The sequence below is a fragment of the Dermacentor variabilis genome, chromosome 2 (assembly GCF_050947875.1).
Source record: "Dermacentor variabilis isolate Ectoservices chromosome 2, ASM5094787v1, whole genome shotgun sequence".
Lineage (NCBI taxonomy): Eukaryota > Metazoa > Arthropoda > Arachnida > Ixodida > Ixodidae > Dermacentor > Dermacentor variabilis.
The window spans coordinates 63,534,612-63,553,989 of NC_134569.1; the positions used below are offsets into that span (position 1 = coordinate 63,534,612).

At 42.6% G+C, this 19,378-nt stretch overlaps 1 protein-coding gene across 1 annotated transcript in view; it reads right to left on the bottom strand.

The window, feature by feature from the left end:
* The window catches only part of Hyccin (PI4KA lipid kinase complex subunit hyccin), a 65,340-nt gene extending 47,916 nt beyond the window's left edge, over positions 1-17,424 (bottom strand). Inside the window, exons 1-5 of the mRNA XM_075680791.1 lie at positions 17,175-17,424; positions 10,227-10,309; positions 7,704-7,811; positions 4,015-4,152; positions 213-257 (exon numbers count right to left, since the gene is read on the bottom strand). Coding sequence (XP_075536906.1) covers positions 213-257; positions 4,015-4,152; positions 7,704-7,811; positions 10,227-10,268 — 333 coding nt within the window. The 5' untranslated portion in view covers positions 10,269-10,309; positions 17,175-17,424. The remainder of the gene's footprint in view (positions 1-212; positions 258-4,014; positions 4,153-7,703; positions 7,812-10,226; positions 10,310-17,174) is intronic.
* Positions 17,425-19,378: the final 1,954 nt, after the last annotated feature.

The window sequence follows — 19,378 nt, forward strand, 5'->3', positions numbered from 1 at the left end:
TTTTTTTAAATTGCCTGTGGCAGATAACGTAATTGTAGTCCTTGAGCTGGATTACTTGAAGCGGTGGACCTTATTCACCCGAGAAATCAAGATGTACAATCGCCTTACAAGAACTCACCACAAGACATTACAATAATATTTCTACATAAGCAGAGTACAGCATCTCACCATTTCGTGCACTGTGGCCAACCTGTACTTAACAAGAAACTCACCAGATTATAAGCACCCAGCAAAAGGATTTCCAGGCAGTTGAGAGACTGTAAGATAGAGAGCACATCCTACAATGAAAGAGTGCACATTAAGTGCTGCAAAAAATAAATTGATGGATTTTACAGCTCAAACAGCACATTAGCCTAGGAAAGCTATCATAGGCAAGGGCTCCAGATTAAATGTCAACACTCTGCTATGGTAAATCAAAGTACACATGTATTTCTGCATTCTACTTCCAACTCAATATGCCCATTGGAACCCGGGACTGAACCTGCAACCTCTGTATGTACAGTGGAAGTGAATGGCTGAGGGATCTTATAAATGATAAAAGCAGAAGAGTACAACCAACACAGAAGCAGCCTCGAATGTCCTTGTCATACAAGCACACTGGTGCCATTCCAGATAGTCATATTCAAAAAACACCAAAGCAAGTTTCACTCTTTACTTGCTCAGGGATAAAATACACTGTGTGCAGACCATGCAGTAAACAAGTGCTGACTGTGTTGTAAACAAAGCAGGATTCCTTTAAAATTCTGCACAAAAAGTTTCAAATGAAAGTTCAGTTTTAGGTTCAGATCTGGGTTCAGTTTAGCAGTCTGTTTAAATACCGTCTGTTAGGCTGCCCGGTGTATATCTTGAAAGCCACCTGCGACGGGGACAAAGACCGCCCATGCGCTAAGTTTTCGCGGTTCAGATCACGTGATGCAAGACTCAGCACGAAGTTCAATTTGCTCGCTGCTGCTGCCACACTTCCTCACTCCAGTGTTTTGACTGCGAGTTTCCACAGTCATCAAGTGAGACGTGTTCATGGTTGCCTGTGCACATGTGACACTATGCTCGTTAATTGAGTTAGTATGCCTATGTTTACAAGCGTATACGGTCGATAAAACTACTATCCTCACTCGGTATAGCTGTCCACTATTTTGTTATCACAATTGATGCTTCGCATTTCGTGCAAAACTGCGACCTTTTTTTTATGGCCGCTGAAGGACGGAGGCCTCTCCCTGTGATCTCTAATTACCTCTGTCTTGCGCTAGCCGATTCCAACTTGTGCCTGCAAATTTCCTAATTTCATCACCTGACCTCCTTTTCTATTTGACTGCACTTCCCTTCCCTTGGCACCTATTCTGTAACTTTAATGATCCACCAGTTATCTGCCCTACGTATTACATGGCCTGCCCAGCTTAATTTTTTTCTCTTAATGCCAGCTAAAATATTGACTATCCCCGTTTGCTCTCAGATCTATCCCGCTTTCTTCTTGTCTGCTAATGTTACACTTGAGATTTTTCGTTTCACTGCTCTTTGCGCAGTCCTTAACTTGTTCTCAAACTTCTTTGTTAACCTCCCAAGTTTCTGCCCCATATGTTAGCACTGGTAGAATGCAATGATTGTACACTTTTCTTTTCAATGGCAGTGGTAAGCTCCCAGTCATGACTTCATGAAGCTTGTCAGCATGCTTTGCCACTGGTCAAAGAAGCTAAAATCTGGAGTGTCACGGCTAATACACACCAGGCAGCAGGCACCCACCATTCTCCATCTGCCATCCGTACAAATGTACGCAGCCGAGTGGTCAGCCCTCTATAGTCACATGTCACTTTTGTGACCATGGTTTAAAGGGACAATAAAGGCAAATAATAGGTCAAGCTAAAGTGATAGATTAGTCCTCGAGAATCTCTAAGGCGTCAATATTGTCAGAACAAGAGCCTTAATTATCGACAAATTGAGGTAAATGCAGGACATGATTAGCGACTCCCCCAGGGCATTCAAGTGCTTGCCCGATGATGAAAGCACTCCTCAGTTAAATTCTGTCACTAGTACTCGACCACTCATTGCACAAAACATCCTTGTGTTGTATTATAAGATGAAATAAAATGCTGGTTGTCCAGTTCTATTTCACTTTCAGAAAAAAGAACTCATTGAAATAACGCTGACAATGACGCGAGCGGTCAAAAAGTTTTGTTTTCGCTCAACACGCTTTCGCATTTCAATAGTTATCACGTAGTGCTGTGCTGGGTTTGCTGGCTTGCGAAACTCTCACAAACTGCAAGTAGTAGAGAATGCAATTTCCATGTGATGTTGCGGGTTGCCCGAATGGTCTACGCCACTAGACCAAAGAGCAGCTGCAGCGGCGAATCCACCACTCTGTCTAGGCTCAGTACCGCCGTCTGTGGGGCGCCACTTTACTCCCTGACAGCAGCAAAGGGCGTTGATGGCGTGTAGGTCACCACTCCCCCAGTCGGGTGGCGGGAGGTTTTAAATGCGATAAAGGTACGCAGACCCTTCAGATGCAATTTTCTCGCAAGGTAATTTTCTCGCAAGCTAAGTCTTTTCTTGACACGAAACAAGCATTGCAAGGTTTCTGGAATGGTATTTAAACAGTCCATGCCGACGTTAAGTGTCCCTTTAATGCAAAACTCGCCTTGTGACTGGTTGCTCGAAGCTACAGAAAGATCTGTATGCGTCTACAAACAATGTCGGGAACGAGAGGCCCCAAATGGTGTGTCACGAAGACAGCATCCATGAAAAACTGTGTTGCCATCCCCGTTAAATGTTTATAGATCTATCAATGTTGACCTCGTGTACTCGCATTCACTTGCAAGGCTGTTTGTCAGCTTTCCAATTTCGCACGGCTGCTGCAAATATACATCTACGTCAATTCAGCAGGTGCCAAACAGTAACTTTAGTCGCCGACGTCCAATGAAGCTGTGGCGACTAGGCTTAATGGCCTAGGCAGAGCAACCATCAGAAAATATGCCACCACCGGATGTAGTAACAGGCCGAAAGAAGTTGCAGAATGTTAGCGGCTAATAAGTTCATGATCGTGATCAGTCCCAAGATCATGAGAGTGGCTTGTTGGGCTAGTTGGTACATGGTTATACTGGTTATACTTCCTGTCTCTTTGTCTATGTCTGCCTCTCAATTTTTTTCTACTTTCAAGTTTGCTGGCATTCTCCTAATATAACCAGGTCCCAAGATTGCGTGTGCCAGTTAGACTGATGGCTGTTGTAGCAGCACGAAGTTCGTCACCACATATCCAACACAATCAGCATGCCTATCAGTGGCTAATGGGCCCATTCTTGGCATATGCTTTTGCACTTTACGAAATATGCACCGCTTCTGTTGCGGTTTCTTTTGTCAACAGCATGTTATCATTTCGATCGGTCCTGCCAACACGGACAGACCTTCTACCGCCAGAGGCAGCCCCGGCCAACGTGGCGCCATTCTACGATTTGCGGTGTTCGGGCCCTGCGTGTGTGTTTGTCGCGACGGGCCAATGTCAGGCAGCGCTCACGGTGACTCATTTCACTACAACGTTAGCCGACGCGGCCCACCCGTGGTGCGTCCGGTGCTCCTTCTGCACCGAAAACAAAGTGAAACAGTCACATGGGCAACATCGAGGGGCTCCGCAGTGCACACGACATGTGGCACTGCGGGGGTCTCTACACCGAATACATCAAATAAGCAAAAAATTAAATAGTAGAAAATTTGATTCGCAAATTGAATTATTCAAACATTTACTATTCTATTAGATGCAGTGAATGCGCACTCCACTACAATTAGGGTGTCAAAATGAATGTATTTCTGCTTGCGCGAAGGCATGCACCAGTACTGGTCTGACAAAATTTCTGCAAGGTATTGGAAAAGCAACTTGTAAAAGGGTCCATTACGCTTCACACTACATGTGCAGTCTGGCTAAGTAGCCAAGAGTAAAAAAAGCATAAAGGTATGCCTCATTGCTATGATTTCTACACATCTGACAGTCTCTTGGAATTGTAAAGATGCTAGCATAAAAGACTAGCCAACCTTCCGCAGGTCCCTCCTGTGCACACTGCTGAGGTAGTTGCCAATCACGCAGGGGAGGAAAAAGTGAGCAAACTGGCGCAACGCCTCTTCCTGGGCTTGAAAGAAGATGAACAGCTGCTCGCACAGAGGCTCCAGAAACTGCGGAACAAATTTCCAAAAAGTATTAAATTATGGGGTTTAGTGTCTCATAACTGCACGGTTAGTTATGAGGAACGCCGCAGTGGAAGGCTAGGAATTAGTTTTGCTTTGACCATCTGGGGGATCTTAATGTGCACCAGAATGCTGCTGCCGTGGCTGAGAGTTGAACCCACAACCGCTTGCTCAGCAGGGGCCATAGTTTCAAATGGTCATTTCCAGAGATCACTTTCAGTGCACGCTCATTGGCTGCTGGAGCAAAACTGGTTGAGCCGATTGGCTACTTGAGCAAAGTCGCTTGAATCATCCAATGTGCTTTGTAACACTGAAAGTGAGCATTCGAGAATACGTCCCCAGCTCAATGCTATAGCCACTGGGCTACCATAGCAAGTCTGCATAAGAAAATACCAACTGAAATTAAAAATGTCAAACCCACCAGCACCATGGACAATTTTTATTTCCCTCACGGCAGAATCATTCTCAAACTTTCAAATATTAGTGGCTTCTGAAAAGCATGAGTAATCTAACTTTGTTTGCATCAAGGTTATGATTACAAGAAGGACAGAAAAAGTACTGCCATAGGACTTTTTCATGCACCATTGCAATCACTAAGCTGATCACTCAATAAAGCAATGAAATGTACAATGCTCACAGCTTGTTTGCATACACTCAGAGATAACTAACGCATGACAGTTGTTCAATATTTTAGAGCCTGTTCGAAACCAGCAGTATACCAGCTTTCTGCAAATGCTCACCTTTAGTGTGACATGCTACACGCTAGGCTTTTTCGCAACAGACTGCTTGGCATTCTAGAATGCGAAAGAAACAAGAAATCAGCAGGAGGCCGCCTCCTTCAGTATTGAGCTAGATGAACATTCCACAGGCTCTTCTGATTTTCACTGCTGAAACTTCAGCCCATGTGTTTCAGAAGTCACTGGGTGCGACCATTCAACATAAATATTACAAGCACATGAATCAGTGAATGAGGTCTGAAAATCTGCAGCAGCCACACAAAGAACAGCTCTACTGCTCAAGCATACACATTAATGTCTGCTTTAAAAAACGGAAGAATGAACAAAATCCTTACATGTGCAAGTAACAGCACTTCCATTCAAGGTGTTGGTAAACAATGTACATTATGCCACTTAAATTTTGATTTCACAATGCTGCAAGACTTAGTGGCCTAAGTTGAAGTGGAACAACAATACAAATATACATGTAACCGTACACACGATGAGCGCACATTTCAAAAAAAGAAAAACGAACATTAATCAGAACTCTGCACAACGGTAACTTGTGCTGTAAAATAACATGAAAAATATTTTAAAAGATAAATGCAATTCAACAGCTTCATTCAAGTTAGCTGCCTCAATTACATGCGAGACTGTACGTGGGAAAATCTATGTAAGCTGTGGTTTGTGCAAAAATCAGTTGCAGCAAGTGGACATGCTCATGGACAGGCTGGTGCGTGCAGCAAAGCATGATATGATACTTGGTGACATAACAAAATACATAAAGGCAACAGCAGCACAGAGTGTCACTTTGGACTAATAAACCCAAAGTGTCAGATTTAGAGACGTCACATGCGCAGAAAACAAAAGAAACAGGCACTTTATTTGTTTCTTTGATGTTATGTAAGCGATGTCTCTTAAAGTGCACATTTTGACTGCAAATTGAGCAGTTTAAAGTACAGCACTGCTCTGTCTTGTTTACATATACATCTCAAGTAGTGAACAAAAGGATATGATATTTTAGTTTTTCACCCTTAAATTGTTTTACCACATTTAAGCTTGTATAAATAATTTCTAGGAAAAATTTGTAAACAATTCATACAGAACAGGCCAATATTTATTTGAAGACAAAGCCACAACCTTCTTTTAAATGCACAGTTATTGAAAACTGCTTTTAGTGGTTTATTAGAGCATTAGAAATAAAGTTACTTTTATCAAAAACCAAGGTACAAGATAGGAGGTTGTTCTTTACACTGCAAAAATGAATTCAATACTTTGTTGGAAACCCATAGGAATTAATTGCAGTTGGAAGTGATGAGGCATTGAGTTCAGCAAGCTGTCAATGGTCATATGGTGATCTGGTCAATGTTCATCCCTTCATGAGGTAGCTGGTTGAACTTCTCCTCAGTGCCGCTGACTTTCATGACCTCAGTCGATGCCCCAACTCTTCCCACAGATGTTCAATGGGATTCAGGTCATATGATTGGCTCGGCCACTCAATGACACTCACACTTCTCCTCTGGAACCAATTCTTCACAAGACCTGACCGATTCCTCACAAGACTGAGCGAGTGATTTGGGTCATTGTCCTGTTGGGAGACAAACTTACGGACAAAGTATGTGCATGCCCATGGAGCATCATGCACTCAAGTTTTTTCTGTAACCTCTTCTGTCATAGTACCTCCAATTCTGCGCAGTGGACCAGCTCCAATAAAGTGGAGAAGCAGCCCCATACCCTGACATTTCTTCCTCCATGCTTTACAATAGGAAACCTTAACTGCCAATGGAATCTGGTGCATTTTGGGCAGCATACATACTGAATGCTGCCGAACAACAAGAACTTAGATTCATTTGACCAGACCACCCACTTACACTCCTCACATGTCCAGTTCAAGTGCTTTTTTGCCTACCTTAACCTGGCATCCTGGTTCTTCATACTGATTAGAATTTTTTTGCTGGCCTCCTGAAATTTAGTCCAGCAGATCGCAGGCAATGTCTAACAGTCTATAGGGCCAGGCTGGAGCTGGATACCAGATAAAGATCCTTCTATATGTCCCCAACAGAGCATCAAGGATTCTTCTTGCTTGCCAAAACAATGGCTCTGTCAGTCACAGCAGATGTCCATCTGGGTCATCCCAGTGAAGATCTTGTGACGACTTCGACCCTGACCTTGATCCTCTTCAAATACTGAAATCATCGACTGCGCCACATCAAACTGCCTCAAAAGCTCGTACTGTGGCCTGCTGGACTGGTAGTTGCAAGCAATTGCCATTTGAACTGAGTTTGCTAACTTACTTGCACCGTTCACTATGCCCATTCTAAGTGAAATATATAGAAATACCTGTACCTGAAGAATATTGCAGTGTAAAGTAAGAATCACCTAGTAACAGTCCAGAAAAGACCAACAAAGAAAGTGATACAAAGCTGCCATGATATCATCGCCATGAATCCCTGGTGGCAGAAAAGTGAAACATTTAGGTAAATAATATCTAAAACAGGCCATTTCATAATATATTATGGAGTAAATTTTCAATTTCAGCATGAAAGACTAAAACATCATATCATTTTGGTCACTACTGTATGTCATCCTGAAACTATCATGTCACACTGTCCAGTGTTCTCATCGCTATATTGCGAAATTGTAAATGAGCAGCTTGCTGGTTAGGATAGATTCAGAAAGTACGATGTTAACTTCTTTGTTCTTCCATTATAAAAAAAAAACATCTGTTCACACAGTACCCACATTAAAAACTACAAAAGAAAAAGAAAACAAACTACATGGTATTCTTAGAATGTGTAATGCAGACAGAATCACCATACTTACGTCCCGGTGATATTCCTTCTCTTCTAGCACCAGGATGATGGCCTCAATCAGCTCATTGTTGTCACGTATCGTGTTGGCAAAAGTGTGAACTTCAGCCTCTGTCACTGACTGTGAAACAGGACATGTGAAGGAATGTCATTGTGGGTTATTTTGAACGGCTGTTTATCTCTTGAAGGTTAATTGCAACAAAAGTTCACTTTTGCTAAACTGGTAACAAATGAGTAGTACTATATACTACTTAAACAATACTGCAAAGCTGCAGTGCTGGTAACTGTAGTTTTCTCATTTGCAGCCTTTAAATAAAGAAGCACCTAAGCAGATGAGGCATATACCTGGTGATTAGTGGACATGACACAAGTCCCAACGTGTCACCTCAGAATTTTTCAGTGCGCTACAGGCAATGCTTTATTTCGAAGGTCATACTGCAGAGCTCTGTGTCCCAAGGCATGCATTACTTCTGGTGAGCAGTAATGGCAGCTTTCTTTTTTTTCAATTTCAGCATCAAAATCGTCAAATTTTGCTAGCTTTTTCTGATGCATTCATTCCTATTTCAAACACAAAATTTTGCATGAGAGCTGTTCTATAACTACCACGAGTGTGTGCAAACAGTGACTTTGAGACTAAATCAAATACGAATCCTATAATGCCCGTGAATAAAATCGAATATAGAATACTTTTTGAATAGTTTTTGAATAATGAAGAGCCGTTAACAGCAATAATATAAAATGGTGTTCACATCCAAGTATTCTTAGAGGGGCCCTGATCCACTGTTTATCAATGTCGAGAAATACATTTGAAGTTAAAATAAACTATTTAAAAAATACTTTGCCACAAAGAATACTTCAGTGTGCTCAGAATAGGCGGAGTTGTTGATAATCAAAGGTGACATATGATCTCATTCGCTGTGCTCCCATTCCTTCTTCAATGCCTTGCACTGCAAAGGCTACGGCGGAGCATCACCATGGCACGCAGTTCAAGTTTGCTTTTGGATGTTCACCTAGATGTCACTACCAATTTTGGTGCCTACAACATGCCAAATGCAGTTGTCCTCAGCCAGTGGACTCATTGCCAGTCAGTGGCTGTATCTACACTACGTAGCAGACCGCAGTTACACGCAACTATAGCGTGCATGCGCTACATTTGCTTTATGCCCAACAGGGCTCCAGTGTGCACTTGTGCTCATACCCTCCAGTCTGGCTGTGCTGGTGCTATGTGGTACAGACCAGCTTTGTCCTGCACCAGATTTGTTCTGCGCCGGCGTGACTGACAAATAGTAGCCACGTCCAACTTGCGCATCTTGAAGCGCTGTCAACAACTCAATATGAAGCGGAGTCTGCCAAGGCATCTAACCAGGACCAGCCAGGAGTGAGCACATGTGCTCTGACCTTAAGTATCGCATGGTTCAAGGCTAGTTGAGTGTTCAGAACTAGTCAAAATTAACGAGAACCTACGGCTACAACATCGATGAGCATGTTGGCCAAAGTTTATTTCCTACGCGGGCAGCTGTGTCTAGCACAGGCAGATGATATTCAGCTTCTTCTGGAAGTACATAACTCTTATTAAAATTCAAAAGCAAATTTTCACTCACTTCAGGCCGTTCATGAAATTTCATCAATAAGTACACACAGTAACAGCAAGGAGAAGTGCACTGATACAAACACCCTTCTTTACTGATGTTAGCTACAGGCCACATATGGGCATCTGCTATATTACGAAATAAAGCAGCCAGAAGAGAGTGAGGAGCAGGCTTCTGTTAAGAAGAGAGTGTTCGAGAACAAGGTGACTTAGCGCTCCGTTTGTGAGCTCCACGCACCGTGCATAACTAAAAAATTTGGCCGAGATGTGAACAGCAGCACATGCTACCCGTGGACTCTGTTTTTTCACCAAGCCCAAAAGGTGGTTCAGGACCCCTTTACAGTTAGCAAGTTTCTCTAATTACATAGTACATTACGAAGTGTTTATTAAAAGCATAAATGAAACATTAGCAGCAAACAAGTACTTTCTTCGCATACACAGGGATATTAAAAGTGTGTGAATGATTGCTGTACAGCCCGTAGAGTATGGCTGCTTAGGTGACGTAGCCTGCTCCACAATGCAAGTTCTCATGTTTCATGTCTATACGATGAAAACTTACGATGCTTTTTCCCCAAATGTCTATTTGGGTGCAGTTGATGTTTTGAAATATTCAGAAAGCACGCAAAGTGTATTTGCATTTACTCGGTTCGAAGACTGAATCGAATATGACAGTATTTGATTTGTTATTCTGAAGTTTTGAACATTCGCACACCCCTAATAGTTACCCTATCTGAAACTAGGCTTTCTTATGCTTAATTTAATTGTGGTTGGCCTCTATTACTTCTATGTCCACTTTACATACACCATGTGTTTCGCTCAAGCCCAGAACATTCTTTTACAGTTCATTAGCTATAACAACTGCAACTACACAATTTGGTTAGGAAACACACTAAATGCCAAAAGTGTCTGCATCAATCAAAGCAAATCCAATGCAGCAGAAATACACACCTTACAATCAAGAAGGAAATCTCGTACAATGGAGTCCGCCATGAGGTACACATCCTCTTCAGCTGTTGATTTCTAGAATCCTTCTGCATAACAAAACAGACACACAGAGGGACAAGAAACACTGCATTTTTCAGAGCCTGGACGAGACTTTGACGCTAAACTCAAGGGCTAAAGGCACTCCATATGGTCTTTATATATGACATGACTATCTACCACATGCTTATCCGGTGCTATGAGCTCTTTTCGCTTTCTTTAATTTTTTCATTACATGACTATTTTATATCAGCATTTGGACGAGCCAGTGAAGACGAAGCGAGTGAAGTGGCATGACCAAGGACTAGTGACCATGCAGCCTGCTTTGCAGCATTCTAAAATGCAATAAAAGGCATTTTACTATACTGATAACGAGCCTCCGAAGCAAGCTTTCCTTGATGATGGTGCCTAAAGGCAAGATACCGGAATTTGTTCCCAGCACCGACTGGTCATCATGGGTAGAGCATCTGGAGTTCTACTATGAAGCCAACAACTTCTTCAAATCTTCCCAGAAGCAAGCGGTTCTCCTCACACTGTGCCGTGAGCAGACCTATGAGATGCTGAGGGCCCCGGTTGCACCATGGAAACCTTCCGAAGTTGATTTTATGAAGAAGTTTTTGAGCCAGCACAACCCCCGGTCTTCCGAGTTATATGGACGATACTGCTTTCATAAATGAGAACAGTTCGCTAATGAATCCGTTACCCGCCGTGGTTGCTCAGCGGCTATGGTATTGGGCTGCTGAGCACAAGTTTGCGCGATCGAATCCCGGCCACGGCGGCCACATTTCGATGGGGCCGAAATGCGAAAACACCCGTGTACTTAGATTTAGGTGCACGTTAAGGAACCACAGGTGGTCGAAATTTCCAGAGTCTCTCACTACAGCATGCCTCATAATCAGGAAGTGGTTTTGGCACGTAAAACCCCATAACTGAATGAATCCGTTGAAGACTATGTGACAGCTCCGCGAACTTTGGCAAGGCACTTCAACTTTAGCAGTATAGATTCCACGGCGGTGGATCCTGATACATCCAACAGAAGCACGGAAGTTCAGCCTCAAGCAGGGAGTACAAGGCTTCCTTTGGAAGTTATGCTACAAGACAGATTGGTATGTGTGATCCACGATTCTCATCTTCAACAACGGTTCCTAGCTGAGGATAAGCTAACATTTAAGAAAGTGTACGAGCTCATTTTCACTGCTGAATCAGCAAGAGATTAGCAGAGACAGACTCAAAGCAGTCAGCAGCAGGCCGACAATTTTGATGTACATCATCAGAATGTTCGCGAGTGCTTTACAAGCAAGGCATCTCAGTGCTTCTAATGCTTAGCAGATCATAAGGCTGAAAAATGTTTCTCCAAGAATGCTACGTGTAATTTCTGCCGTAAAAGGGGTCACATCGCAAAAGCTTGCCTGTAAAAAAAGGCCAGACCCCTGAAGTATCAAGGAAGCCATCGTTTAGAGGAAAATAAAGTTTTAGAGGTACGGGAAGATGGCCTCCTTGCTGTTTTTCACAAAAGACTACAGCTGACAACCACAGCTAGCTCCATTGTGGCACTAAGGCTGTCTGGTCGTGTACTCAAGATAGAACTAGACTGGGGAGAAGTGTTTTCTATATTAAGTGCAGCGACGATCACTTGCCTCTATCCTGACGATGCCCTGGCGTTAGCAGAATGCATGCTCACTCTACAGACATGGTGGGGAGAATGTTTGGAAATTCTAGGCTGCAGCTAAGCTTGGCTGTAGCTAAGAGGGAGTATGCGACACTCCCTCTTAGCTTTATTTATTTGTTTTTTTTTTATTTATACAGTTTCCTACAACGTCCTTCTGGGCATTAGTGTAGGGGGAATGTATGAAACATGGCTGTAAACATGCAGTGTAATAATACAAAACAATATACAAAATACAACCAGAATGCAAATGAAGAACAATGCAACAATGATAACAATGGAAAAGAAACAATGGTTCAATGATAACACAATAATGAACAGAACACAATACACAAATACAACATCCACAATAAAACTGGTAAATGACGCATAATTCAGTTATGTGAAGACATAAAAATATGGTCATCTAACAGTGTACAAAGGATGCAGGAGGTGCAGTAACAATTAGATCCAGCAAACATTTCAAATCATGCCTATTATGGGGGCAAATGAAAATTTAAAAATATTTAGTTGGCAGTTATACTCTCATATTTTCTTACGGTTGTCCACGCAGGCGGACACGTAAGCAGGTTCCTTTAGGCAAGCTTCACTATTATTTCCAGTTTTATTTTTAGAATGTTAAGCAATGTTAGTCGTAAACGATTATGTCCCTCAGAGAGCAAGAGCCACCCCAAATGTTTCACAATATTAGATGAGCGGTTCGTAAAGTCATGGTCGCCTGTCGGAAATCAAGCTGCATGTTTTTGCATACACTCCAGTATACAGTATCTGCATTCCTTTTTGTTGCCAAGTCCCATACCATGCACACATACTCTAGGATCCGGCATACATTTTTGATGTACAAGGTTTGTTTTAACCGCAGCAGAGCATGTCTGAAATCGTGTCGCAAAATGTTCAGCCCCTGGCTAACCTTTGCTGTTAAATACTCTACATGAGCATTCAAGGACACCATGGTCGGAAAAATAATGCCTAGGTATTTAAGTTGTGTCACAACAGACAAGGGAATGTTATTAATGAGATAATCTCATGAAAGGCCGTTATTTATTTGTGAACCTAATGATTTTGCATTGTGAAATATTAAGTGTGGTGTTCCACCTGCCACACCACGATAGAACACAGTTTAGGTCACCCTACAAGGAGTCGTAATCAGTTTCACAACCAATGTTGCGATAGACGCAGCAAACATCAGCGTGTAGTCTAACTCAGCTAGAAAAAGTTTCAGCAAGATCACTGACGAAGATCAGAAAAAGATGCGGCCCAGAACAGATCCTTGTGGAATGCCGGATAATACACTCGCTTCAGATTATATGCCATCGAGAACCACCCACTGTCTTTTATCAAGTAGATAAGCTTCAATCCAAATTATAAGTTTAGCAGATATGTTAAGAACAGATAGCTTCTGTAACAGCATTGTGTGTGTGACCAAATCAAACGCCCTACGGAAATCCAAAAATATATAATCTACTTGCTTACCAGAGTTAAGTGAAGATGTAATGTAATTAAGACGGCAAGCTGGGCGAGTTGGTGATTGAACATGGGTTGCGCTGCCCACCCATAGGAACACGTAATGTAATGTGTAAATTCTATTAGCTGTTTGTCATGTGCAAATTCAGCTCTGAAAACTTGTTGCTTTGGGGAGAAAAAGTTGTTGCTGTTAAGATAGCTCATCAGGTTGGCGTAAATTATATGCTCTAAAGATTTACAACACACGGTTGTCAAGAGAAATGGGTCTGTAGTTGGAGGTTAATGTTTTTTGCAGCTTCTATAGATGGGTATAACATTCGCGCACTTCCAATAAGAAGGCAATGCACCTTGTTCAAAGGATGTTGTAAATAGTATAGTTAAAAAGGAGGGCATTAGAGGTAGCACAACTCTTAAGGACGAAGTTGGAGATATGATCTGGGCCAGAGGCTGAGTGGACTTTAATTTTCTGCAAAAGCAAAATAATACCATGCTCTATAAATTCAATCTCTGCCATTTGTGCAAGGCTATTGTTACTCTCTAAATCAGCGACAGCTGCTACAAGTTGCAAAAACACAGACTGAAAGTAACAATTAAAGATTTCTGCTTTCGCCTCATTATCAGCGATGTAGCTGGCACCGTACAAGTTATCAGGAGATGCCTCACTACTTTTTGACTTACTTTTCACATATGTCCAGACTTCTTTCAGGCTATCTTTATTTTCTTTCCTATATTAGACAAACATGCACTTTGAGCTTCACAACTCTTTTTTTATTATTATTGTTTTGCTGAGCTGTTTCATTTTTGCGCATATGTTACGACCTTGGGACTGGCAGTATTTACGAAATAAATGGTGCTTTTTATTTATTAATACTCTAATTTGCCCTTGGATCAAGGGTTTATCATTTCACGTCTGACGGAAATAAGTTGTGATGGAATCAATTTCGTGAAACTCTTTGGCGGAGGTAAACCAGCGCTTAGTCTTTTGGAGTGGATCTTTCCCAACAAAGCTCGACAGAAATGTGATGGCGCGATTATCGTACCACCACACACACGATAACTCCAAGTCATCTATCGCGCTTGTGAGTTCCTCTGAAGCACCACGCCCTTTACATTTTGGTTCCTTTTCGCTTTTCAGAAGACAGTTTGGTAGACGATTCGCCCTTGCCATACTGAGCGACAAAATTCCATCTTGTGATAGAGTGACCTGCAGCTTCGGGCTATTGAACAGATGGCAGCACGTTACCGTATTTTGTCTTTGAAGTTCATACTGTGCCAAATATGGCACACACCGATTTCGGGTTCTCTGCTGTAGTTGCAGATGAAATTGAGAAAACTAATAACTGGCTTGAATTGGTGAGACCATAAAATATGCCAAAACAATTTTTCTATGTTCCTGCGATGAAAATTTTCAGAAAAAAAAAATTGCTCGTGTTTGCCCCGTCCGAATTTCACATCGCTTCACAATATCTACTTCACCTCTGTTTTGCATATCGCTGAAGATATGGAAGCACTTGTCCACAAGAAGTGCGCATAACTGTGAGAATTACTCTGACGGTACAACATTTTCAACTGGGCATCTCACACACTAAAAAAATATGGTAACCAGTACGTGCCAAATATGGGACGTCATGCAATAGAGAGTTAAGCAAGCTTCCTTGTTTTCATACAGCAGTCAGAAAAGCACCAATAAATACGCTATATGTGGCCAGATCACAGCAATAAGGGAGGCAAAGAGCAGGTGCACCATTGAAAATATCCACTGTTACGCATTATTAATGATGTTTCCCCATCGTTTGCACAGACAGCTACTCCATCATTCCAGATTCTGCGCAGCAGCACAGGCTATAAATATTGTTGCACAATGCAAACACAGCTGCACTAATACTGCGTACAACAGGCACAGTTTCCTACAATATACTAGAGGGAACTGTGGCGCTGCAGTCGTTAAGCCACCATGGGGATGATGAGAAGTACATGGATTTGTCCGATCTTCATGCTTGTGGATTCGGACATTCTTGTGGATACATTTATTATGCTTTGTATGCCTTCACTGTCGTAAATTTCGGAGCAACTTATACTTTTTTAAGTGCAGAAGACGCTGCAAACACAATCGCTACAATTGCAACGGTTTAGCTTGTCGAGGCAGCCAAATTGAAATGTTCCAAGCATCTTAAGGCACTGGCTTGTCCACAATAAATTTATAAGAGCATTATATGTCGCTTGTGGATGCATGCGCTCATGGCGTAATGGTTTCAATATCGGTCGTCTGTGCTAGAGGTCCTGTGTTCGAACACTGCCGTCAGACAATTTTAATAAGGTTTATTTGATTACTTATTAGGCAGTACATTGATGAAAATAACAAGTTGCAATGTCACGAAGCCTTTTGAAGGACAAAGCTTAGGCAAATCCACGTAATCCCCATAAATCCCCATGCTGGCTCAACCGCTCCCATTGCAGCTCCTGTAGACACTAGCACCAGAGTTCCCTCTAGTAATTATTGTATGGGACTTAGGACAACAGGTGCAGTTCGCCAGAGGCAACAGCTAACTTGGAAAGCCTCGCTCAGAACAAAAGCAGCAGTCTCAAGATACAACAGCCCTAAGAATGAGCTCTCTCTTGCAAACATGGATTTCATTGAGTGCTATTTTGTGAAGTTTATCAGTAGTTCGCGCTTTTTCTTTTCTTTTTTTCAGTAGTATGCTAGTAAAATACAACCGACCAAGCAGCTATCTCAAACAAACCCTACCCATGAGTCATGCTGTTCCTTAATTAAGTTGACGCTTGCTGGAAATCCCCTTCCTGTCCTACCCAACAATAGGGTCTTCAAGGGAAACATTCACTGATTTACAATCGTGCTGCTCGTGTACATTTCAAAGGTATTTACAAATGTGATCAAATTGGTGAAGATTTTTAAACAGTCAAGTCGCTTGGCTGTGCGTGCAATCAGGCGGGCACATGTCGCATACGTTCAGCTAAACCACTGCATAACCGCGTTAAGGTAGCGAGACTTATCGCACGCATTCAGCGAGGATGAAAATCAGGTAGGTATACCGCAGCAGCGGCGTTATGGTAAGCTCAGAAACATTTTTTTCTTTGGCAGCTGCAAGGTGGGTAATACGGAAACACAGCGGTCGTACACGTCATTCGCCGATGTTCACTTACGGCTTATCGATCACGCAAATGCAATTAGCGTAAATACTCGATGGCAAGAGCATGCGACCTTCGGACCTAACGCCCCACCCTCGAAAGCTAAGGATGGTACTATCGCATCTATTGTGTGAGCGGTCTCCTACCGCTGTTCAAACACTACGCTTGAACAGCGTCAGCCAGCCGCGAAGTGGTTCCCAATTTTCAACCAAGAAAGAGAGAAACCGATTCGTCGAATCAACGATTGTTGACGAGGAAATAGGAACGACCAGGTAAAATAGCAGCTGCTAGGTCACCAACAGGGGCCTATTTAAAGGACAAACACGATGCCTCAGCGCCAACACAAGAGTAAACAGGCTATGTTAAAGCACGAGCAGTTGCTTGTGACAACCTATACACCGGCGCTCAACGCCGAGAAGCGCGATATGACAGGTGCTTACTGCAAAAAGATCACGCGATGCTCGGTGGCAAAGCTGAATGAGCAGATAGGTTCACAGCTCGGAAAGAGAAACCAACGACCGCGGACTTTCTCAGAAGCAAAACGATAGCAAGGCCTTAAGTCGCACTCCTACGACTTAAGCGTGATTTAATATTTACAGGAAAGTATAACTGAAAGAGCTGGTTTCATTTCCTCTCACCCGTGGATGCAGGGGCCAGCGTCGCTGGAAGGCCTAGTATTGCGATGAACTTTATCCGAGCAGCGCGTTGCTTGATCTCAAGCTGATTCGGTTTGTTGCATAAGTGTCGACCTGTCGACCACGCAGATTTTGGTTTCGGGCACACCACTACAAAGTAGACACCGACCGCGTAAGCAGAATTCCCAGGCGCACAGCGAGTTTAACGGGGCGGGTCGGCGTGTAGGCCATCGGCGCGTCGCCGGCCCCTGGCTCCACCTGGCTGTCAGCAAAATATTAAGCGACATTTAAGAGGGCGCTAGCAGTCAGCGCTGCGGTAGCACTGCGGAATAAAGAGCAGAAATTTCGGTTTCGTTTACAAACGAGCAGATAATGTCATCCTGAAATGTTTGTAACAAACAAAATGAAAATGTCTGAAAAAAGATCTGGCTTTAAGAATTACACACTGAATTCTGATTTTATCTGACTCATGAATAAAACGGACGAAGGAAAGAGTTTTACAGCCCTAAAATAATGAAAATGCGTTTGCGCTCGACTACATTCGTCACATACGTATGTATATAAGTGGGCGAGAAAACAAGGATGTAACGGAAATTTGTATCGTCGTAATTATGAGTCTAAATTAACATGAAAGTAGCAACATCTAACACCTTATTACCACCGCCGTGCTCTGAATGCATTAAAGGACCACTAAGGAAACAGAGTTCACCTATCTTTAGACTAAATGGTGAGATGACATTAGGAGGTGCACGTTTGCCTGGTAGGTAGGCAAATTATAGAAAGAATAAGCAAAGCAAATTATCTATGATCAACACCCGTTGTTCCTGGCGCCCAAACAGGGAGGAAATTACATCATCTTTTTATTCTCGGATGAATATTTTGTAATCTACATGAGTGTTTTAAGTTATTACTAATTAAACATGTTGTTGACTTAACAAAATAATTTTCGAGCCACATTGATTTCGGTGAATTGAAGTTTAATTGTACAGCTCAATTTCGCGTTCTCATATAGCGGTAAGTTGAGCGCGTTGGTTATTCACGATTATATGTAGAGCACGTCTACAACACGTTTGCATGTGTGCGTCTACTTTTTCACCGTCTTCTAACAAATTTTATTATAGTCGTATATACGTTCGCTATCGTTACTTCTTTGTACATATATATTTGTTCATAAACTTTTTCCAAAAGATATAGCGATATACTTTTCTTTGTATTTTTAGTCATATACGTCCCTTCTTAGTATCCCTTTAATTGAATTCACATACGCTGTAGCCAAGTATGTTCACGTATCTTTTTCTTTTAATTCTTCTCTGGAAGAAGCCTTCCAGAGAAGAACCGGTCTAATATATATATATATATACATATATATCACTAGATAAATGCATGGCACGCGTAATGCGAGGACGTGGTAATTTATTTCATGCAATCAATAAGTGGAAGTAATTTCCCCTATGATGTCCGTGGTTTTCTTCTTTTGTTGGGTTGTTATGATATGACTAATAAAAATCGGGCCCCTCTGTTTCCTTTCTACTCTCTCTCTCTCTCTCTCTCTCTGGTAACAAACTAAACTGGTAATCAACTGACGAAAAGAAGAGTCGCACTCCGGAGTCCACTCAAAGGGGGTGTCCTTTCGTAGCAGGCATGTCAGCGGATACGCAACGTCGGCGAATTTAGGAATAAATCGGCGGAAATAGGAACAAAGCCCCAGAAAACTACGGAGCTCCTTGACACAGCGCGGTGCACTGAACGCTTCAACGGCTGCTGTTTTCTGGGGATCAGGGCGGATGCCATCCTTGTCGACGAGGTGCCCAAGCACAAGGGTTTGGCGGTCTCCGAAGTGGCATTTCTTAGAGTTTAAAACTAGACCAGCGTTTCTGATGCAGTTCAGGACAATATCCAGACGCGAGTTGTGTTCGCTGAAGGTGCGGCCAAAGATGACGACGTCGTCGAGATAGCACATGCAGATGTTCCACTTCAAGCCACGCAATACAGTGTCCATAAATCTCTCGAAAGTTGCCGGAGCGTTGCACAATCCAAATGGCATCACATTAAATTCGAAGAGCCCGTCAGGGGTTACAAAGGCAGTCTTCTCCTTGTCGTCAGGATGCATCGGAATTTGCCAATAGCCGGATCGTAAATCTACTGAGGAAAAGTAAGAGGCGGAATGAAGGCAGTCTATTGCGTCATCAATACGTGGGAGTGGGTAC